The sequence below is a fragment of the Dendrobates tinctorius genome, unplaced genomic scaffold (genome assembly GCF_039654945.1).
Source record: "Dendrobates tinctorius isolate UK_male_01 unplaced genomic scaffold, ASM3965494v1 ptg000231l, whole genome shotgun sequence".
NCBI lineage: Eukaryota > Metazoa > Chordata > Amphibia > Anura > Dendrobatidae > Dendrobates > Dendrobates tinctorius.
This window is the reverse complement of record NW_027361898.1, coordinates 20,441,792-20,465,617: the sequence shown is the minus strand read 5'-3', so window position 1 is coordinate 20,465,617 and position 23,826 is coordinate 20,441,792. Positions and strand designations below refer to the sequence as shown.

Here is a 23,826-nt window from a genome sequence, read left to right as displayed (position 1 = left end):
CCCCTGGAATTAGAACAGTGGAGATTGCTGGAACGCACTGTTCTGCCCAGCGCAGTATCTTGGCCACTTCTGACATCACTTGGATGCTGCGCGTGCCGCCATGATGGTTTATGTACTCCACAGCCATGGCGTTGTCCGACTGAATGCGGACCGGCTTGCCGACGAGAAGAGGTTGCCAGCGAAGGGCCAGGAAGATTGCTCTGATTTCGAGAAGATTTATGGGGAGCAGAGCTTCCTGTGGAATCCAGCGCCCTTGGGCCGTTCTCTGATGGGAAACCGCTCCCCAACCTAGAAGGCTGGCATCGGTGGTAATGACTTGCCACTGGAGCGGGCGGAAGGACCTCCCCTGTAGGACTGACGTAGGCATTGCCCACCAAGTCAGGGAATGCCTCACTCTGAGAGGGAGGAGAATGGGGCGGTCTAAGGACAACGTCGTCTTGTCCCAAGCTGAGAGGAGGGACAGCTGAAGGAGGCGAAGATGAAACTGTGCAAAAGGCACTGCCTCCATGGAAGCCACCATCTTCCCCAGAACTTTCATGCAGAGCTGAAGGGGAATGGGCTTCGGCCGTTTGAGAGCTCGAATTTCTTTGGACAGAGACGCAAATTTTTCCCTCGGAAGAAACACCCGGGCCAGATTTGTGTCGAATTCCATGCCTAGGAAGGTCAGACCCTGAGTGGGTCTGAGAATGGACTTTTCTTTGTTGACTAACCATCCGAGACGGCCGAGGGTATCCAGGGTTATGTGAAGACTCAGGAGACAGTCTTGACGGGACGAGCCTTTGAACAAGAGATCGTCCAGATAAGGGATGATGAGAATCCCCCTGGATCGAAGGATGGCCATGACCGTCACCATCACCTTCGTGAAAACACGGGGAGTAGAGGCTAGGCCGAAGGGAAGAGCCGTGAATTGATAGTGATTTTCCTGAATTGCAAACCGAAGATATTTCTGATGTTGCAAACAAACGGATGTGAAGATAAGCATCCCGTATGTCCACAGAGCAGAGGAATTCTCCGGGTTCCATTGAGGCTATCACTGATCGAAGAGACTCCATTTTCAAGTGGAGAATCTTCACATGGCGATTGAGCAACTTGAGGTCCAGGATTGGTCGAAGGGTCCCGTCTTTTTTTTTCAGGACTCCGAAAAAATTTGAGTAGAACCCTGAAAACCGTTCGTCTGAGGGAACGGGGACAATCACTCCGACGGAAAGAAGGGAGGAGACGGCTTGAAAGAATCCTGGAACGTGGGACCGCTGTCTTGGGGGTCGAGACAGGAAAAAACGTCTGTTTGGCTGGGAGCAAATTCGATCTTGTATCCGGATGCGATGATTTCCCTGACCCAAGCATCGTTGACAACAGACAGCCAAGCGTCCGCGAAAAAGGAAAGTCTGCCTCCCACCCTGGAAAAACTTCCAGGTGGGGGTGACCCGTCACATGGAGGAGAACCTTGCTGGGTAGGTTTTTCTGTGGACGAGAAGGCAGAAAAGGGCCTAAACGGCCGGAAACCCTTTCTGTTAAAAAAGCGTTTTGGCCGAGACTGAGGGAGAGAAGTGCTGTTACCACCAGTGGCATCCAAAATTATTTGATCTAGCTTGGCTCCAAAGAGCCGAGAACTAAGGAAAGGCAGATTGGTAAGCGACTTTTTGGAGGTGGTACCTGCATTCCATGACTTTAGCCAAAGGACTCTGCGTACGGCTACTATGTTGCCGTTAGCCCTTGCTACGCACCCAGCTGCATCCAAGGAGGCGGCTAAGAGGTATTTACCCGCATGATTAATTTGATCTGCTAGATCTGTCAGCTCGTCCTGGAGAGCTGCCGCTAAGATGCCTCTGTGAAGAGATTTTGCCTAAGCTAAAATGACTTTTGCCACCCAGGAGGAAGCGAAAATAGGACAGAGAGAGGCGCCGGATGCCTCCAAAAATAGACTTAGCCAGAGATTCTATCTGCCTGTCTGTTGGATCCTTAAGCGATGCCCCGTCCGGAAGGGATAGAACCGTCTTGGAGGCTATACGAGAGACGGGAGGATCCACCTCGGGGGCTTTGATCCATTTTGTGAGCAGATCTACATCAAAGGGATACAGGACATCTAAGTACCTGCGGCCTGAAAAGCGTTGTTCAGGGTGCTCCCAATGTTTGGTTAGAGTAGTATTGAACTCCTTGTGGTTTGGAAGGGTTCGGGATGGAGGCCTCGCTCGTTTAAATGGAACAGAACATTCCTAAGGAGGAGGTTCGTCCTGCTTAAATTCCAAGGTTTGGAAGAGGGCAGTAAGAAGACTATCTACCATATTCCGCGTTTTAGATATATTATCTGCTTCTGAACTAGATCCCGATTGGGGATCGTCGTCAGACCTAGGGTCGTCCTCTGAAGACGGAGAAGGACACCTGGGAGAACCCGACGGGCCTAGCGAACTGGAAGACGAGTCAGACAGAACATGCTTCCTAGAAATCCTACTCGGCCTGTCCCTCTGAAGGTCGCGGTCAGGTGTGGACGACTCACCCTGAGAGGCAGTCGGTGCACAGGTGGCTGTAGATAGCTGAGGCTAACGTTCTAGGACCTGGACCAGGGACTGAGAGACTTTAGTCAGATCGGAGACCAACTGGAACATTGCAACGGCCCACTCTGGGAGAGGGGAAGTGCCCTCATCCCGGGAATCGGTGTGCTCCTGAGAGGCCGACATAGCTGAAGGGCTGCAGGACAGGCAGAGGGGAGACGACTGACCTGACGCCCACTTCCTTTTACAGCGTGCACAAGCGTAGTGGATAACGGTGGGCTTGAAAGATGGCGCCGCTGAAGGGTTAAACATAGGTATGTTGAGCACTATGGCTGCACTAAAGGCTGCACTAAATAGAAGGGCTGCAGAGGAGAGACAATTTTTCCATTAAGCGCCGAGCCTACCGAAGTTCTGACGAGCTGGACCCTGACGTGTCCCCCAAGCAGCGCAGGAAGCCAGTGAAATTGCAGGAGGAAGCTGGCTGTGATCTCTGTGGGCGGCACTTGGCGTCGTGACGAATCACGGCAATGGCAGAGGAGGGGCGCTGTAAAAATGGAGATTGACGTCCTTAAAAAGAAAGTAGTGCTGTGATTGGTGTGAAATGGGCGCGAGAAAAAGCGCGCCCAGAGTGGAAATTCACGCCCAGAGAAAAGGGGAGCGCGCTCCGAACAGGGAGGAGGGAGCGCGCTGAAAGCGAAAGTGAAACCATGTCTCCCTCCCCGCCGAGCTCTTATACTGATGCCCGCGGCGCCGATAATAAAAGGTGAGCCTGCGTTGAACCGCTGCTTACAAGGACCCCCCCTGTGTCCTAGTAGACCTTGTGTGCCTCTCTCCCTGATCCTAGTATAACCGGAGCGCGGCTGCGATGTGATGCGCGCGGCTGCAGTGGGGGAGTAGGGCCGGGAAATTCAAAGTTTGAATCCACTGCTTGTGAAGACATACGGGGCTAAAGGGATTGTTAGGGTCTTACCTGACGTCCCTGAAGAGGATGACCCCGCAGGGGCATGCATAGCAGACAGGCAGCTGGGAGAGGTCCTCTTACCCGTGTCACGTAGAAGACGGCGTCCTTTTGTTGGGAGCAATGGCGACTACCGTCTTCCTCTCAGCCCTGTCCTAGGATAGGGATGAGGAGTTGTTTTGGCAAGGACCGGCCACCTGTCGTCCGCCCATAGCACCGAATGGTGATATGGAAAAAGTCCTGCCTGCGGTACTGAGAGTTGCGATGTGGGCGACACCACACGGCTCGCTCAGCCGCATGATATGGGAAAGCAGGGTGAACATTTACCCCCTGTTTCCCGATGTAGAATCTGGAAAATAAATGGGAAAAGATTAATACACACACAACCTAAAAGAAAATGGTTAGATGCGGATCTGGGGAGATCCCGGTCCGCCTCCTACAGACACTAAGCACAAACTGAGGTACTTGGTATCTGTCGGTGGGTGTATACTGCCGGGGAGGAGTCAATTTTCTTATTTTTTTGCATAGTGTCAGCCTCCTAGCAGCAGCAGCATACACCCATGGTAATCTGTGTCCCCCAATAAGGCGATAAAGAAATATGATTTTTTAATTGTACGGCTGTATGTTATAAACTTCTGTGAAGCCCTTGTGGGTTCAAAGTTCTCACCACATATCTAGATAAGTTCCTTGGGGGGTCTAGTTTCGAAAATGGGGTCACTTGTGGGGGGTTTCCACTGTTTAGGTACATCAGGGGCTCTCCAAACGCGACATGGCGTCCAATCTGAATTCCAGCCAATTTTGCATTGAAAAAGTCAAATGGCGCTACTTCCCTTCTGAGGTCTGCCATGCGCCGAAACAGTGGTTTCTCCCCCCACATATCAGGTATCAGCGTACTCAGGACAAATTGCACAATAACTTTTGCAGTCCAATTTCTCCTGTTACCCTTGGTAAAATAAAAAAAAATTGAACCTGAAGTATTTTTTTTGTGAAAAAAAGTTAAATGTTCATTTTTTTTTTTTTTTTTTTTTAAATATTCAAAAAATTCCTGTGACGCACCTAAAGGGTTAATAAACTTCTTGAATGTGGTTTTTTTTTTTTTTTATCATAAAGGTTTTTATTGAGTTTTCAGAAAAAATACAAACTTCTCATACAAAAACATCAAGAACAGGAGCAATGAGTAGCAAGAGGTGGAATAACCTCGAGCCATTATTAGAATATCAATCTGGGACATTAAATACCCCTTCCAACAACAACTTGAACATAGCAGCGGGGAGGGGGAAGGGGAAGCAGCTCTACATGCATGGCATTCTTAGGCACAATCAATTTATTTATGGTGTAGGTGTCTGTATCTGGGGGAGGGCCGTTGCATAAAGGGAAGTGGCCCACGGATGCCATTGTTTAAGTCTCACCGTTCTCTTCTCTAGATTGGGGGTCAAGTTGGTTTCGTATAGCCAGTGTAGGTTGGTCCTCTCAATTCTGTTTTTGTAGGGGGGCTCACCGACCTCCACTTGTATGCCACACAGTACCTGCCGGCTATGAGAATGTGGGAAGTGATATTTTTTAAAAGATCCGGGATCCCATCTAGGCCAATGTGTAGCACCGCTAAGGTTGGGTTTGGGGAAAGACGGAGACTAGTAACCTCATGGATTAGATTGAACACCTCCTGCCAGAAGTTAGATAACTTAGGGCAAAACCACCACATATGACACAAGGTGCCCCTGTGGTTGCATCCCCTCCAGCACAAAGGTGACATGTGGGCAAAAAGAAGCCAGTTTAGTATGGGAGTTGTACCACCGCAGATGAACCTTTTTTAATTGCTCTATGTGATTGAGACATGAAGAGAATTTGTGAATCCATTTTGAGGCCGCGAACCATTCTTGCGACGGAAGCTGAGAGGCTAGATCTTTTTCCCATTTGAGCATATACGGCAATTGTTTGTCCGGTTCCGGGGAGTTTAGCAGGTTATGGATGTATGAAAGGCCTTTGATTTTGCTATTTTGAAAGAATTTTTTAATTGCGGCGTGATCGGCTATTGTGGGAACCGGTAGGTGAGGAGCGGACTGAAGGAAGTGACGTATTTGAAAAAACTGGAATAAACTGTGTCGGGGGAGGTTAAATTTAACACACATTTCTGAGTACGGGAGTAGGACGCCTTCTCTATAGAGATCTGCTAGGGTAATTGGACCTCCACGTGTCCAGGCGGCAAGATTCAAATTCGGAATGAAGGCTTCCAGCGATCTAAGGGGAAGGCTGGGACCTAGAGCCTGTGACACTGGCTTGCTCCATAAGGACCAAGCTTTCTTTAGAGCTGCTGTGGTGGGTAGAAGATCGCCGGGGGGCGAAGGGGTTAGGAGCAGGGAGTCTATGAATTGTTTAGGGGAGTGGGCCTGTGCCCAGGTGTACTCAATCTGTAACCATCTCAAGTCTGAATCATTCTTCCACCAATCTCGAGCCGGTTCCAGGATAGCAGCTCTGTGATATGTTAGAATATTAGGAATACCCATTCCTCCACCACTGAACGGGGCATGCATACATCTCAGGGCTATTCTAGGTTTTTTCCCAGCCCATATAAATTTACTCATTAGCGAATGAATTTTGTTGAGATACCGTTGCGGAATTGTTAGGGGCAGGCACCGAAGTAAGTAGATAATTTTTGGGAGACAGATCATTTTAAAAGTCTGCATTCTCGCCACCCAAGAGAGGGGGAGAAGAGAAAGGCGAGTAAGTTCTTTATCCAATGAGGTGTGCAGGGTCAGCAGATTTTTCTGGATCATGGAGTGTAGTGGGTCCAGTATAATACCCAGGTAGGGGATTCCCTCGTCTTCCCATTTGAAAGGGTAAAGATGAGAAAGAGTGGCTCTGGTAGAGGCTGGCAAGAAGAGCGGAAAAATTAAGGACTTGGTAATATTAAGCTTGTAATACGAGACTTGAGCGAAGGAGGACAGGATCTCCATTACGTGTTGTAGGGACACCTCTACATTAGTGCAAGATAAAATCACGTCATCTGCATATAGACTGACCACATGATTTATACTCCCCACTCGAATCCCCGAGATCCGAGGGCATTCACGGATAGTCTGCGCCAGAAGCTCTATAGCAAGGGCATAGATGATAGGGGAGAGCGGACACCCCTGGCGTGTCCCATTGGTTAATTCAAAACTCCGAGATATAAATCCGGATGCCAGAACTTTGGCGTTAGGGTTAGAGTACAGCGCCATTATGGCATTAAGTATGGGGCCTTTGAAACCAAACTTGGCCAGAACAGATTTCAGATATCCCCAGTGCACCCTGTCGAACGCCTTCTCTGCGTCCAGGGACAGGAATACACTGGGGATTTTCCTCCCCTCAGCCACCGCAATCAGATCCAGCATACGTCTCGTCCCATCTTTCGCCTGCCTCCCCGCCACAAACCCCACTTGATCCGGGGAAATCAGTGATGGAAGAACTTTATGTATTCTAGCTGAGATTATTTTGGCGTACAATTTTAAGTCGCAGTTTAGGAGGCATATTGGCCTGAAGTTTCCTGTTGAAATAGGGGGTTTTCCTGGTTTTGGCAGGGTAGTTATAATGGCCTCTAGATTATTTGGTGAAATATCTGCTGTGGCTCGCCAAGAGGAGAAAAGTCTCAGGAGGAAAGGAGACAGGGTTTCAGTGAATTGCCTATAATAGGAGTTAGTGATGCCGTCTGGGCCTGGAGCTGAATTTCTTTTGGCTGTGGTCACCGCCTGGCGAACCTCTTCCAGAGAAAAAGGGGAATTTAGTTGCTCCAGCTGTACTGCAGATAACCGAGGAAGATTAATATTGTTTAAGAAGGAATTAATTGCCGTTTGGGTAGGCTTTGGGGCAGTGGGGTCATTTTTAAGGTTGTAGAGAGACTGGTAAAAGTCAGCGAATGCGTTGGCTATTTCCGTTGGGTTGCGTATTGTGGCATTAGAACCCGTCACGAGGTATTCAATTTTATTTTGCATTTCTCGTTTTTTAACCCTCCTGGCTAGTAAGGCACCCGCCCTGTCACCCATCACATAGTACCGCTGTTTGAGGGATCTTAAGTTTTTCTCATAGTCTGCCATCAACACCTGGCGGAGCTGTGTTCTTAGTTTCCTGAGTTCGTCAGATGTCGACAAGTTTGGGGCAGATTTATTGTGGGCTTCCAAAAGTACTATGTGGGACAGTAGAGCTTTGTAAGTTGCCTGACGCCTCCTTTTCTCCCTAGTGGCAATTTTGATGAATGACCCCCTAATATAGGCCTTGTGTGCAGACCAAAGCGTTTCCTCTGTCACCTCCTTGTTATCATTAAAGTTAAAAAACTCTGCGAGGTCGGCCCGCAACTCCTCAGAGATTTGTCTACAGGCTAGGAGGGAGTCATTCATGCGCCACCGGGCAAAAACAGGCACGCGGTTTTGCTCCTGAACTGTCAGGTATATGGGGGCGTGGTCCGACCAAGCTATAAGTCCAATTTTTGAATCTGAGCAATCCATAATAAGTGAGCTATCAACCAGAAAGTAGTCCAATCTGCTGTAAGAGGTGAACCGAGGCGAGAAGAATGTGTAGTCCCTCTCATTTGCATGTTGGTATCTCCATATATCATGGAGATGCCTTTCTGAAATTATTGTGCTCATCTCCTTCCTCCTCACAGCAGTATTGGAGCAATCCAGAGTGCTGGACATTACCATGTTAAAATCCCCGCAGATTATTTGCTTACCCTCTTTAACGGATGAAAGCTTGGAAAGAAACCTCCGCAAAAAGCTGATCTGACCAGAGTTGGGGGCGTAAACGGTTGCAATAGTATACTTAGATCCATTTATGGAGCAATTAATAATGGCGTATCTACCGTCAGGGTCTAAATGTTGTGAATGTAGTGTGAACGCAACAGTATTTTTTACACAAATGAATACTCCAGCTTTTTTTTTTTTTTTCCACAAGCCAGCAGTATGAAAGGAAATTTAGCATTATTTAACCTGTGCGAGTCCCCTTGGAGGAGATGAGACTCCTGACCACATATTACATCACATTTGGATTTAACCACTTCCCGCCAAAACATGGATCTCTTGGCTGGCGAGTTCAGACCCCTAACATTTATAGACATACAGTTCAGTACCATTGTACATGAAAAAAAAAGTCTCTTGCCTAGAGCTGCAGGGGGAAAAGGAAGGTTAGGCAGGAAAGAGATAACACTAACAATATTGACATCACTAACATTACTGATGTAGGGAGCATCAGTCCACAAAGAAAAAAGCCCAAAAAAGGGGCCTGCGGTATGGTGGAAACTTACCGCCATGGGGGTTCAGGGTCCTGGTTGAACAGAACCAGCAGACCCTAAAAGTAGCAACTAAGTCTCAGCCGCGACTCAAACATATCACATAACTCACACGACGGACCAATCTTCATTCACTTTATCCTGTTGGGATGATCCTGTAGCTCTTGGAGATCTGGCCGGGAGATTTGCCAAGTTCCATGAGGATAGGAGCTTTGCCAACTGCTGTGGGGAATGGCAGGCGTGGGTATTTCCTGCTCGGAAAAGCAGGATCTTTACAGGGAAACCCCATCTATAGGATATAGCTTCATCCCTGAGAACTTTGGTATAAGGAGCAAATTCCCTCCTTTTTGCCAGGGTTCCTGCAGACAGATCTGGAAAAATGGACAGGTGCCGGAATTGCTCAGACAGAGGGGGTCTCTTTCTCAGGGCTTGCAGCAGGGCTTCTTTGGTCTTGTAAAAGTGCAGGCGAGCTAAAGTGTCCCGAGGGACATCAGCACTGAGGGATTTAGGCTTAGGGACTCTGTGTATTCTGTCCACCAGGAAATCAGTTGCAGTCAGGTCTGGGAGCAGCTCCTGCAGCAAGGAGCCCAGAAAACTCTGCAGCCCCTTGTCTGGTATGGCCTCTGGAATTCCTCTGATTCTTATATTATTTCGGCGGGACCTGTCCTCTAAATCCAAGACCTTGGTATGGAGCTTTTGCACTTGTTCCTCCAGTGCTGCATTGGCATCAATGAGGCTATTGTGTGACTTTGTCAGCTCCCCCATTTTAGATTCAATATGTGCTGTACGGCTGCCTATGGCAGTGATATCTCCCCTCAGCTCAGCCACCATATCTTTCCAATCCTGCTGCAGTGATGAGCGGAGGGCACTGAGCAGTTTCTGCATTGTACCTTTGGTAAGCGGTATATCTGCAGCGTCTGTGTCCAAGTCTGGGCCTGCTGAGGATCCCCTCCTGGATGAGCGTGAGGAAGCTGTGGAGGAGGATGCTGCCGCCATTTTCCCTCGCCCCGTGCTGGAGAAGAAGTCTGTAACTTTCGCCGGGGACGGCTTCTTCTGGGATTTTCCCCTTGGCATGCTACGATCCTGGATACCTCCGCAGCACTCCCCCCCCCCCCCCCCCCGTGTGCAGAGAGATTGGTGCCGCTGGCGAGCCGCAATGAGCAGATTAGGAGTCGAAGTGGCTGGAGCTCAGCAGCTAAGTGACCGGTGCCATTAGCAAGCAAGCCACGCCCCTTGAATATTAAGTTTTTTGTGTGCCGTATCTCTGTGATTTAAGGGCATAAAAATTCAAATTTGGGGAAAATTGCGACATTTTCAAAATTTTCACCAAATTTCCGTTTTTTTCACAAACGCAAGTTATATGAATGAAATTTTACCACTAACATGAAGTACAATATGTCACGCGAAAACAATGTCAGAATCACCGGGATCCATGGAAGCGTTTGAGTTATAATCTCATAAAGGGACAGTGGTCAGAATTGTAAAAATTGGCCCGGTCATGAACGTGCAAACCACCCTTGGGGCTTAAGGGGTTAAACATGGACATGTGAATGAGGCCTTAGTGAGACAAATGAGCAGCTCCCTTTTACAGGAGTGCTCTGATGGGGTTCAGATTGCTCAGTCTTGCCCATTTAAGGTATGTTTCCACAGTGGTGTGTGTCACTTTAAGGGGCACTCATATAGTACACGTATTTCATTCTAATTAATGTGCATTCTTTAAAAAAAAGTCAGTGTTTGCATCCAGAAAAAAAACTAGCCAAAAACTGTTCTGACAAAACTAAACAGATTTTGTTTTAGTTTGTGTTTTTTTTTTTTTTGTTTTTTTTTTTTAAGATGTAGACTTTTCTAGCTGAAAAAAATGCACATAAAAAACCTGCATGTCTTTAGCAGTTTTCAGCGGCCCTGCCGTCAACTGTCTCTACATGATCACCTCTAATAGTAGACTAAGCTTGCACTTTCCCACTATTTATCTTGGGAGTCAATGTGGTCCTATTATAGAGAACTGAACGACTTTAATTTTTTTTTAAAGATTTTTTTCTAACCATCACAAATCTATTTTCTTCTCTGATAGAGTTGGCCGACTCTGGACATGACCGATGCCGGCACCTAGAGGTATTTAGCAGACTTCTTTTGTGTTCAGATCTAGCAAATTGATCAACATAATGTTATAGACTGGTAAATAGTTTGGTGTTTTCTGTAATGACCGCAGTATCTCACTGCACTGCTAGCTGGATTCCCTTTTAGTACGAGCGGCGATCCAAAAGTAATGATAATCAATAATAAACACAATGAATATAGTAAAAAAAATTTTATTTTTCTACATGGTCTCCTAAAAAGTCTATACATTTAGTCCATCTCTTTTCTAAACTTAGAATTCCCTTCGAAAAAAATTCTTGATCTTGACCCTCAAAAAACTTCCCAACAGCGGTTATCACGTCGCTATTGTCAAATTTCTTGCCCCGGAGGTGTTCCTTGAGCCGAGGAAAGAAGTCACTGGGGACTAGATCTGGCAAATAGGGGGGGGGGGGGGGGGTGTTCCACCAGTTCAAAGCCCGCTTCTTGAATGGTAGCCATGGCAACTGCAGCTTTGTGAGCCGGTGCGTTATCTTGGTGAAACAGCACTCCAGCCCGCAGTTTGCCGCGCCTTTTCTCCTTGATAGCCTCCCGCAATCTTCTTATTTGTTCTGCGTAGTAGGAGCCTGTAATAGTGGCTCCCTGCTCCAAATAGTCCACCATAATAATTCCTTCAGCGTCCCAAAAAACGGACGCCATAACCTTCCCTGCTGAGCTTGACACTTTGAATTTCTTCGGCGTCGGCTCGTTTCCATGTCATCGATTGTTGTTTAGTTTCGGGATCAAAGTGGTGGATCCAGGTCTCATCCATGGTCAAAAAACGTGACAAAAAATTCTCCTTGTCTGCTTGGAACTTTTCGAGATTTGCTATTGAAATGTCAACTCGTTTCTTCTTTTGCTCGTCGGTTAACATTTTTGGCACCCAACGCAGGAAGACCCTTCTCATATGCAATTCTTTTGCAAGGATTCTTTGAATACTGCCATATGAGATCCCTGTGACCTCAGCTACATGCCTGATAGTCACTCTTCGATCTGCCAACACAACTTCTTCAACTTTTTCACGTTTTCTTCATTGAGGGCCTTGGATGGGCGTCTTTCGCGATGTTCATCTTCTGTCGATGTTCTTCCCAGCTTAAATTCCTTGGCCCATCGTGCAGCTGTGGAATATGGAGGAGAAGAGTCCCCCAATGTTTCCACCAAGTCGCTGTGTATGTCTTTGGTAGACATTTTTTTTCAAGCAGAGGTATTTGATGACAGCTCTGAGCTTGTTTTTTTCCATTGTGATGTTCACTCCTTGGCAGTCCATATTCAAATGAATGTAGTTCCCGGGAATCGTGGCCTATTTAAGTGTTTTTTTTTTGTTTTTTTTTTGTTTTTTTCCTGGTCTAGTGGGTACCTAAGAGAGAAGAAAACATTTTATTTTAATTTCTGTGTGCAATAGAAATAACCGATTATCATTACTTTTGGATCGCCCCTCGTATATGTGCACATAACATATGGTACTTTGTCGTGGTGGGTTTTTTATTTTTTTATTTTTTTTCTGCAGTGGGATAGTGCTTCTAAGGCTAGTTTCACATTTGCGGACGGAGGAGCTACGGAGGGCTCCGGGCTTCCTCCATGCAGCTCCGCCCACTGCCGCACCTCCTCCGGTCAGCTCCGCCTACGGCCATACTTCTGCGTGCGACCTGCATACCTAATCTTTAACATTGGGTACACAGGTCTTGCGGATGCCTCCGCATGCGTTGTTTTGATGGCAAACAAAACAAATTCCAACATGCGGTGTTCGATGCGGGTCGCTGCATCGTCAAAACGAGGCATGCGGAGGCATCCACATACAACCACACAATCTGCATACCCAGTGTTAAAGATGGAGTAGGAGGAGCTGACCGGAGGAGGTGCGGCAGTGGGTGGATCTTCACGGAGGAAGTCCGCAGCTCCTCCGTCCGCAAATGTGAAACTAGCCTAATGTAAGGTCCCCCCTGCACCTGGTCTGATACTTGCCTTCCAATGTCTTCACCTTTTATCACCTTTGGTCTCAGGCAATTTGTGATTTGATGGATTACTCCAGTGTTTCCTAGAGCGTGCCAGAGGTCACAACCCAATGCAAGTGAGAGCCTTGTTCTGCCTCTCGAGCTCAAATTGGGGGCTTGTGATGTAGCTTCTGACTTCCAGCCAATCGGAAGCTGCAGTCTCAAGATGGTGCCATGGGACCAAAGTGGCGCCCAAAAGACTCCGAGGGGTAGTAAGACTGGGCAGGGACCTTAGTTTACCACACCACTCCAGCAGTGGGAAAGAACACTGGAGTGGAGCATTAAAAAAAAAAAAAAAAAGTACGGTAAGTTATGCTTTTTGAGAATGTGGCTTGGGCATAGCATTGAGAATGCTAGACATTCCCCCTTGTGGCACGTTTGTATATGTTGACTAGGTTTTTTAGTCAATACAATGAACTTCCTAGTGTAAGATTAAATCTGAGGAGATGCTGATGACCTTCATGGTAACTGGTTTTCTCAGGCTAAAATGAGACACTCTGTGGCCTATTATATATTAAAATGAGTGGTAACATGCATTAATATGTAAATTTATATATGTTTACTTAGATATGTAAATGCTGTCATGAGAGGCATCAGCAGCTTCTGCGGGAGATTGAAGACCTTAAAATACGTTTTGGTGAGTGCATTCTATATTTTCAGTCACTTAGAATCAATAAAGCAAAGAAGTTACAAAATGCGCTGTATGCAAAATACTGGGCCTGTAATGGGTAGCAGGGCTGGACTGGCTGCTTTGTTTGCTATGTTATTAGCAGAATCCGTGTTCTCAAGACACTCATACTGTTAAGAAGGAGCACAAAGTCGCTGACTCCGTCACTTACCCCAGTAGGTCTCTGGTATTAGAAATATTTGTCTTGTAGTAAATCTTGCTTTCCTCCATCCAGGGTAATATTAGTAGTAATATATCCCAGCTGGTTCATGGGGACGGGAACAACATAGGCCTGTGTGATTTCAAATGCCAGGGTTGGATTTCAGCCACAGTCAGTACCTGATGGGCAGACATGGGAACAAGTATTTTGTGCCAAAAAAGGTTGCACCTCTAACTGGACAAAATTGTAAGTCTTAAGTTCCAAAGTACTGTAATGCTGAAAATGGCTGAATTGTACAATTTATCCAACTGGCTAGTCTTTGCTGCTCCTTGTTGGGTAAATGTGCCATGTATGACAGGCTTGTAAATGATTTATTAAAATGAATTTAAATGGTCACTGTTGCTTCAACGTACTTTACGTAAATCAACAGTACAAGCAAATGGAAGAAAGGTATGGACCTTGTAAAATTTGGCAGACGTGTGGATGGAAGACCAGGTTGCCACTTTGCAAAGTTGTAGGGCGGATGCCCCATGGTGTACCGCCCAGGAGGCACCCACTGCCTGAGTAGCGCGAGCCTTAATCCCGGGGTGGGGGGGGCACTCTTTTCTTAACCCGGTTAGCCTCCAAAATTGCAGTTCTAATCCAGCGAGCAATCGTAGCCTTGGAGGCCGGCAGGCCTCTTCGCGCACCATCTGGAATGACTAATAGGAGATCAGTCTTCCTAAAGGAAGCAGTCCTAGCCAGATAGATCCTCACCGCCCTGACCAGGTGTAGCCTGTTCAATGAACGCTCCAGAGAATGAGTCGTAGCAGGACAGAAGGAAGGGAGGACAATATCCTTATTCAAGTGAAAAGTGGCTACCACTTCGGGAAGGAAGGCAGGGGCCGCAACGCCACCTTATCCTGGTGAAGAACCAAGACTGGGGGGGCGACAGGAAAGAGCTGCCAACTCTGAGACGCGTCTGATAGAGGTTTTAGCCACAAGAAACGCCACCTTCCCGGACAGGGAGACCTCTGAGAGATTCAAAGGGAGAAACTCTCATGACCTCTAAAACAAGATTGAGGTCCTAGGGGTCCATGGGATTCTAGTATGGGGGAACCACATGTGCCACTCCTTGAAGGAAAGTTCTGACTTTAGAACGGGAGGCTAAGGACTTCTGAAAGAGGATGGAGAGGGCTGATACCTGACCCTTTCGAGAACTAGGGACTTGATGCTGGCCTTGCCCTGCTTGGAGAAAGGCCAAAATGGAAGGGAGCGACAGTCATCGGCGGAAATAGGCTTTCCAGGTCCGATAATAGATCCTGGACGACAGCTTTCTAGCCTGGATCATGGTACGTATCACCCTATCGGAAAAACCGGACTCTCTCAGAATCGTGGTTTCAACAGCCACGCCGTCAAATCGAGCGACCGAGAACTCTGGTGGCAGATCGGTCCTTGTATCGGTCCTTGTGACAGAAGATCTGGCCTGTCTGGGAGCCTCCAAGGGGCGTCCGCCAGAAGATTATCTCCAAGACCTTCTGGGCCAATCCGGTGCAATCAGAATGAGCAGCACCCCTTCCGCTGTGATCTTCAACAGCCTGGGAAGCAGGGGAAGGGGAGGAACCGGGTAGGGAAGCACGAATTGCAACTAGGGAATGGCTAGAGCATTGGCGCCCACCGCGAGAGAGTTGTGGAACTTTCCTGTTCAGCCAGGACGTCATGAAGTCCACATCCGGAGTTCCCCATCAAAGGCAAATCTGACAGAAGACCTCCTGATGTAGGGACCACCTCTCCTGCCGCGAGACCCTCGCGGCTGAGAAAATCGGCGGCCTAGTTGTCCACGCCGGGAATACGCACTGTGGATATTGCCGGAACCAGGGGACTCCTGGTCCCTCCCTGGTGATTGACGTATGCCACTGCTGTGGCATTGTCTGTCTGAATTCTGACTGGCAGACCCCTGAGAAGCCTTTCCCAGTGGCTGAGGGAAAGGATGGCCCTGATTTTGAGGATATTGATCGGTAGAGAGGACTCTTGCACCGACAAATGCCCCTGAACAGTCAGATGGTTAAAAACCGCCCTGAAGCTAACAAGGCTGGAGTCCGTCACAACCTGCCAATGGACTGGAAGGAAGGACTGGCCCGGGAGGATGACAGCCACCAGTTGAGAGACTGCTTGACTCGGGAAGGGAAACTAAGCGGATGATCCAGCGACAGGACAGACTTGTCCCACTGCGAAAAGATGGCCTGCTGAAGTTCTCAAGTGGAATTGCGCAAAGGGGGTGGGGATTGCTTCCGAGGCTGCCACCATTCTGCCCAGGACCTTCATTGCTAAACGGAAGGAAGCTGAGGGCCTTGCAGAGAATGAACTCCCTGCTGGAGGATTGCTCGCTTCTCTTTTTGGGGAGAAAAACTCTTGCCTGTCGGGTATCGAACAGCATGCCTAGGAAGACAAGGCGCTGAGTCGGAACAAGGCAGGACTTTTTTCCTGCTGACTAGCCACCCGAACCAGGCTAGGTAGTCGAGGACGATGGACGGACCTTCCTGGGCCTGAGAGAGACGGAGCCTTGATTAGGATGTTGTTGAGGTACGGGATAAGCACTAGGCCCCTGATCCTCAAAATGGCCATCAATGCCGCCATGATCTTTGTGAATACCCTGGGAGCGGTCGCGAGTCCGATTGGAAGTGGTTCTGCTGTACTGCGAAACACAGGATCCTGTTGTGAACTCATTTTCTGCTCCACCAGTTGAGAGTTCTCCTTCCGTTCTCCCTCTGGTGGTGACAGGAGGTAGTGAGGTTGGTTTAATTGGTAGTGATCTGCCACCTGATGAGGATAACGATTGGATCTCTGGAGTATCAGACTGGATCTGACAGCCGACGCCCTATGCTGGTGATTCAGTCTGCTTCTCAGGTCTTGGACTTCGGCTCTGTTTCAGTCTTCTCAAGCTAAGTTTTTTTGCTAATGTTCACACTTGCTTTTGTTGGTCTATTCAGTTTTTTGTGTGGTCAGCCAGCCCCGGCTGGGGCTGTGCTGAATTTCCACTCTTATTTATTTGTATTTGCCAATTTGCCTTTTTTGTCCCTTATTAGATTGGCCTCTTTTTGCTCTGTCTCAGACTATTTCAGAGTGCTGATATAGAGGGAGAAGTCTAGTGACTTCAGGGTTAATTTTGCTATCAGACGTGTTGGACATTATTTTTGTAGGGTTTTTGGCAGATTGCAGACAGTCTTTCCTTTACTGTCCTTTCTAGTTAGTTTGGCCCCATTGTTTGCTCAGCCTATTTTCCTGCCTGTGTTTGTGTTTTCATCTTGTTTCACCGTCAATACATGGGTGGGGGCTGTCTTTCCTTTGGGGTCTGCTCTGGGGCAGTTTTCCCCTTTTTTCTTGCTTTAGGCTTATGTAGTCCTCTGGTTGTGACGAGGCGTCTAGATTCATCGTAGGCACGCTCCACAACTGCTGCTAGTTGTGTGGTTAGGATCAGGGATCTGCAATCTGCATAGTTACCAACCTCTCTGGTTTTCTGAGACTTGGCTTGTGGTGTTTTTTTTTTTTTTCTTCTCGGTTACCCATTCATAACAGGAACCTCTGAGCTGGGAAAATCGGAACGTGGAGGTAGGCGTGTTGGATGTCTATAGAGCACAGAAATTCGTGTCTCCGTGGAAGAAATTACTGAGCGGAGGGACTCTATCCTGAAATGTCGCAGGCGGACCCTTTTGTTCAGTAACTTCGGACCCAGAATGGGCCGAACCGTGCCGCCCTTCTTTGGCACAACAAACAGGTTTCAATCGAAACCTGTGAAGTGTTCTGGACCGTGTTGGACAGTCTGGAGACTGGCGGGTCCACATCAGGGGAAGCCATCCAGTTAGTGGTGAGCTTGGGGGAGAAGAGATATAGGATGCTGAGGTGCTTCCCTCTCTGAAAGCGTTCTGTAGGATTCTCCCTTTCCCTCTTGAGTATCTCCACAAATTCACTGTGTGGGGCAAAGACCTTGGAAGTTGGTTTTGACCGTCTAAACCGCCTAATCTGTGGGTTCCATAGAGGTTTCCTTGATGTCTAAGGTCTGGTTGACCGCTACAATAAGGCTCTGGAGGCCTGTTCTGAATCTAGGTCCGACTCCTCTTCTGAAAGATTGCCTGGAGACTCATCGCCTGAATCGGGAGAGGATGATCCGCAAGAGGGATCTCGCCGTGAAGGACCGGCTGGTGAGATGGAGCGGGAAGAGGACCTAGAATAGTGCTCCTGTCTGGGTCTCTTGCAGCCTGAGTTGGAAGAGCCAAACGGAGGATCAGGAAGGGGCAATCTGTCTAGCACGGACACCAGGGTCTGTGACACTCTGGTGAGGTCCGCCACAAACTGCGACATAGAGGAAGCCCACCCCGGGATAGGGGTCTTGGTCTAGCCTGGGGCAGAAAGGGACTCCTGGGTAGTGGGTACTGTGGGGTTGCTGCAGGCCTGACAGAGTGGAGAGGACTGACCTGAAGGGAGTCTGCTGTTGCAAGAAGAGCACACAGTGTCTGATCAGAATAGAGGAAGCTAGAGGACGAGCAGGTTCTCCTTTGTGCTTAGGCATGGTGAGCAGACCCACTAATTGATGCCAGAAGGTTAGGGGACAGAAAAGATGTGTGTTTTGGGGTGTGTTTTGTCCCCGTTACTGTTTTCTCTCTATACGAATGATTGCATCTCTTCAGCAGACTCAGTAAAAATCTTGAAATTTGCCGATGATATGACACTGATTGGTCTCATCAGGGGAAATGCTGAAGACTTGTATCGGAGTAAGGTGGAAAGAATATGTGACTGGTGTAAAGCCAATAATCTTGTACTCAACACTAAAAAAACTGCTGAGATGGTTGTGGATTTTAGGAAAGATCAACATGAGATACTTCCAATCTACATCCATGACGAAGTGGTTCTTAGGGTCACAGAGACCAAATTCCTTGGTGTTATCATCTCTCATGATCTTAAATGGGGGAAAAACATGGATGCTGTTATAAGCAAAGCACAACAGAGGATGTTCTTCCTGCGTCAGCTGAAAAGATATGGTTTGTCTAAGAATCTGCTGATCTTATTCTTTAATGCTGTCATCAGATCTGTGATTTGTTCCTCTCTGATAGTCTGGTATGGGGGAGCCACTGCGCATGACAAACTCCGCTTACAAAGGACTTTCAGAACAGCAGAGAGAATTATAGGCTCCCCCCTGCCTAAAATCCAGGATCTTTATGATGAGTATTCGATCCCACGCATTGAAAATTTCATCCGATCCCTCTCACCCGGGACACTCCTCATTCCAACTACTCCCTTCAGGACGTCGCTTCAGAGTCGCCATATGAACAGCTTCTATCCACTCTCTGTTCAACAATTAAATCGTCATGTGTAGACTATATACTGTATCTGTCTTGTTAGATGTTACTTGTTGTATCTGTTGTTATATATTATGTTGCCTCTTTGCCACAAAGAATTCCTTGTATATATGTAATATGTACTTGGCGATAATAAATTTGATTGAAGATGCAGAGGAGAGTCAGTCTGCAGCCCGGAAAGGCTGAGAGGGGGCGGAGCCAGCGCTGTAACTAGGCCCAAGAAGCTGGGACCTAAATTACAGGTGGTGACTGCTGGGGAAGGTGGGGGGGGTGCAGAGGTCTCTATAGCAGCGCAAAAAGGTCCCCACAGCGGCGCAGAGGTTCCTGCAGCGGTGCAAACAAAGCACCATGAATAGGCTGCAGAAAATCCCCAAGTAAAGAAGCCCCGGTGTCCATTAAAGCAGATCTCCCCAAGGGACCATGGAGCTTGTGCCCCCTGGAGCGGCGCTGTCCCCAAAGCGCTGCAAAAAGAGGTATGCCCGGTGTGGGAAGTAAAGAGGGTATACCCTCAGAATATCTTCTTCTCCTGACAGGCTTTGGTGGGTAGGGGCATGTTGGAGAACCGGGTCACCTGACAATGCTTCTGTGTTGGGGTCCTGCAGAACAGACATATGAGAATACGGGGTGGCAGTACACACCATACTCGGTCTCTACGTGGGAGTACAGTAGGGACTATTCACACTGTATCCCTTCGGAAATCTGAAAAGGAACGACGCACATTAGGTAGATATTTTTTTATGTGCATAGTGTCAGCCTCCTAGTGACGGCAGCATATACCCATGGTGCCTGTGTCCCCAATGAAGCGATGGAGAAATGATTCTTTTTATTTTCTCGGTTCTACGTTCTAAACTTCTGTGAAGCACTTGGGGGTTCAAAGTGTTCACCATGCGTCTAGATAAGTTCCTTGGGGGGGGGGTGTCTAGTTTCCAAAATGGTATCACTTGTAGGGGGGGTTCCACTGTTTAGGCACATCAGTGGTTTTCCATAGGTGACATGGTGTCTGATCTCAATTCCAGCCACTTTTGCATTGAAAGTCAAACTGCGCTCCTTCCCGAGCTCTGCAATGCGCCCAAAGAGTGGTTTACCCGCACATATGGGGTATCGGCGTACTCAAGACAAATTTCCTAACAACTTTTGGGGTCCAATTTCTCCTTTTACCCTTGAAACAATAAAAAAAAATTGGATCTGAAGTACCGTATTTTTCGCGTTATAAGACGCACCCCAAATTTTGAGGAGAAAAATAGGAAACTTTTTTTTTTTTTTTTTTTTTTAAATAAAATGGTGGTGCTTCTTATAATCCGTGTCTTATTGCTTTCTGGGGGTGGTCAGAAATCTGGTCCCAGGGTTGCTGCTGGAAGAGGCAGGAGTGGAACGTTGCTGCTAGGATGAGGGGGTGTTTTGATGTGCGGGTGTCCGATGCTGCCGCTGTGCTATGTCCCCAGTGTTGCCATCACCGCGCCCTGTACCGGGTGTTGCTGCCGGGTGTTGCCGCCGCGCTCTGTCCCCCGGTGCTTGCTGCCGCGCTCTGTACCATGCTGCATTCCATTCATGCTTGCAATGCCCTGTGCAGTGGATTGCTTCCGGGAAAATGGCCACCGCGCAAGCGCAGATTGAAATCTTATCTCACGAGATTTCAGCGCTGAAATCTCAATCTCCCGAGATTTCAGTGCCGAGATCTCCATCTGCACTTACAAAGCGAAAAATACGGTAAATTTTCTTTGGAAAAAAGTTTTAAAAAATTTTTTTTCTTAACGTTCCAAAAATTCCTGTGAAGCACCTGAAGGGTCAAACTTCTTGAATGTGGTTTTGAGCACCTTGAGGGGTGCAGTTTTTAGGATGTCACTTTTGGGTATTTTTTGCCTTATAGACCCTCAGAGTGACTTCAAATGTGATGTGGTCCCTTTCAATAGGGGAAAAAAAGGTGTAAAAATGAGAAACTTCTGTTCAACTTTTAACCCTTAACTTCCTTAACAATTTAGTTTCAAAATTGTGCTGATAAGTAGATGTGTAGGAGATGTCACATAAAATGGTTAATAAGTAACATCTGTGATTTAAGGACATGAAAGTTCAAAGTTGAAAAATTGTGAAATTTCAAAATTTTCTCCTCCGAACTTCCATCATATCAAAGAAATGTTACCATTATCACGAAGTACAATGTCACAAGAAAACAGTCTCTGAATCACCGAGATCCATTGAAACGTTATTACCTCATAAAGGGACAGTGGTCAGAACTGTAAAAATTGACCCTGTCATTAACGTGCAAACCACCCTCAGGGGTGAAGGGGGTTAAAGAAAACCTGCTGTCAGGATTGTGCTCAGTAACCTACAGAAAGTGTCAGATGGGTGCCTTTAGGCTGTGTGCCCACGTTGCGTTTTTTAAGCGTTTCCACAGCGCTTTTAGACAAACGTTTCTGCTGCGGAAACGCTTAAGAAAAGCATCTAATGTAATAGAATGGAAAATGCACATGTTGTGCTAATGGTGTGGTTTTTTTTCTGCTGCGGAAACCGCAAGCAGAACTTTCTCACGCTCACTGTGCCGTCAGATAGGAGTTCACAGACTCTAAGGACACTATTCTCAGTCTCTGCTGGATGACAGGCTGTATGGTCACATCATGCAACCATGCAGCCTGCCATCTAGATGTAGAAGAACGACCCGTCGTGGGACAAATGCATTATCATCTCTGCGAGAAGGTGAGGAATAATAATTTTTTTTCTTTTTAACTCTTCTGCAGAAGACAATGACATTGGTGGAATGGGCTAGGTCGTAAGTATGGTTTAAGATCTAGTAAAGAAGTCTGTGTCATTCTTTCAATTAAAGGACTTTTTTTTTTTTTTTTTTTTTTTTTTCTCCTCTGGGTTTTTATACGATATGACTATGGGGTTAGTAATGGGGGTGTCACCTGACAATTCAAAGGTGACATCAACCACACACTTGCCACCACACATCTTGGTGTAGTGACTCAGGCCTTGACCTTGTGAAAATAAAAAAAGAAATTGGAACTGAAATAACTTTCGGGGGAAAATGTTTTTATTCACTCCCCCTGACAGGTTAGCAGACTTCTTGATTGTGGTTTTGGCCACATTGAAGTGCAGCTTTTCGAATGGAGTCACTTTTGGGTATTTTCTGTCATAAAGACCCCCTCAGTCACTTCAAATGTGAAGTGGTCCCAAAAAAAAAAAAAAAAAAAATGGGGAACTGAGATCGCTGCTCAGCTTTTGACCCTTAAAACTTCTGAAGGAAAAATCAACTTGTTTCAAAAATGATGCTGATGTGAAGTAGACATGTGGGTAATGTTTAACAATTTTGTTTGCTGTAACTCTCCAATTTAAGGGCATAAGAATGAAGTCTTAAAATTGCCAAAAATTGTTCACAAATAAAATGTAAGTCATATCTCAACAATTTTTACCTCTATCTTGAAGTAAGATGTGTCACAAAAACATATTCCAAATCATTGGCATCTGTTGAATTGTTCCAGAGTTTTTGCCTCATAGTGACAGTGGTCAGAATTGTAAAATTTGGCCCCATCATTAACATGCAAACCATCTTGGGGTTTAATTTACTCATTTATATAGCGCCATTAATTCCACAGCAATTTAAATACATCATTGCTGTCCCTGATGGGGCTCACAATCTAAATTCCCTATCAATATGTCTTTGGAATGTGGGAGGAAACCAGAGAACCTGGAGGAAACCAGGGAGAACATACAAACTCCTTGCAGATGTTGTCCTTGGTGGGATTTGAACCCAGGACCCCAGCGCTGCAAGGCTGCAGTGCTAACCACTGAACCACCGTGGATATAAGCATTCAGTCTGAAAATCGCTAATTTTTCTGAATTGTCATCAAATTTCAGATTTTCGCAGCTTAAAAACTTATCTTGCATTACACTGTAAGGCCAAGTTCACATGTACCGGAACTCTCGCGGAAATTACCGCGAAAATTCCGGAATTCCATTCTGCGGGAAAATTAAATTTTAAATTCCCGCGATTTTCCCGCGGGAAAAACTAGCATTTTGCAAGCATAATTAGCTTGCAGAATTGCTAGCGATTTCCAAGCGATCTGGAGCATCGCTTGCAGAACTGATTGACAGGTTGGTCACACTCGTCAAACGTAGTGTTTGACGAGTGTGACCAAATTCTTACTATTGAGGCCGCCTATGCGGCATCAATAGTAAAAGATAGCGTGTAAAAAATAATTTAAAAAAATATATATATATTATCACCTTCTGACGTCCCGTGCTGCCTTCCTGCCTCTCTCCACGCTCCCGGTCCCAGTAGTCCTTTGCGCGAATTACCGCGATGACGTCCGTTCTCACGGGATCGCGACGACCGCGAGACTTCACGATCCCGCGAGAATGGACGTGATTGCTGTAATTCGCGCAAAGGACTACTGGGACCGGGAGCGTGGAGAGAGACGGGAAGGCTACGCGGGATGTCGGAAGGTGAGAATAATAGATGGATTTTTGGTTCTTACCGTAAAATCTTTCTTGGAGCCTTCATTGGGGGACACAGATTAACATGGGTGTATGCTGCTGCTGCTAGGAGGCTGACACTATGCAAAACAATATACACCCACCGACAGGCACCAAGCACCTCAGTTGGTGAAAAAGCAGTGGGAGAAGCAACGAGAAAACTCTAAACATGTGTACCAACCCAACAAGGGACTCCGAGACCCACCACGGTACAACTTAAACAGGGAGGGTGCTGTGTCCCCCAATGAAGGCTCCAAGAAAGAGATTTTACGGTAAGAACCAAAAATCCATCTTTCTTTATCGCCTTATTGGGGGACACAGATTACCATGGGACGTTCCAAAGCAGTCCCAAGGGTGGGAACAGCAATAAGGAACGAAAGTAACGGAAA

The 23,826-nt window shown here is 47.1% G+C and overlaps 1 protein-coding gene across 3 annotated transcripts in view; it reads left to right on the top strand.

The window, feature by feature from the left end:
• LOC141059932 (uncharacterized) overlaps positions 1–23,826 on the top strand; it is a 64,946-nt gene that overhangs the window by 20,191 nt on the left and 20,929 nt on the right. For all 3 annotated transcript variants that reach the window (XM_073556151.1, XM_073556153.1, XM_073556152.1), the window contains 2 exons: positions 10,776–10,816; positions 13,375–13,444. In XM_073556151.1, the coding sequence (XP_073412252.1) occupies positions 10,776–10,816; positions 13,375–13,444 (111 nt within the window). The remainder of the gene's footprint in view (positions 1–10,775; positions 10,817–13,374; positions 13,445–23,826) is intronic.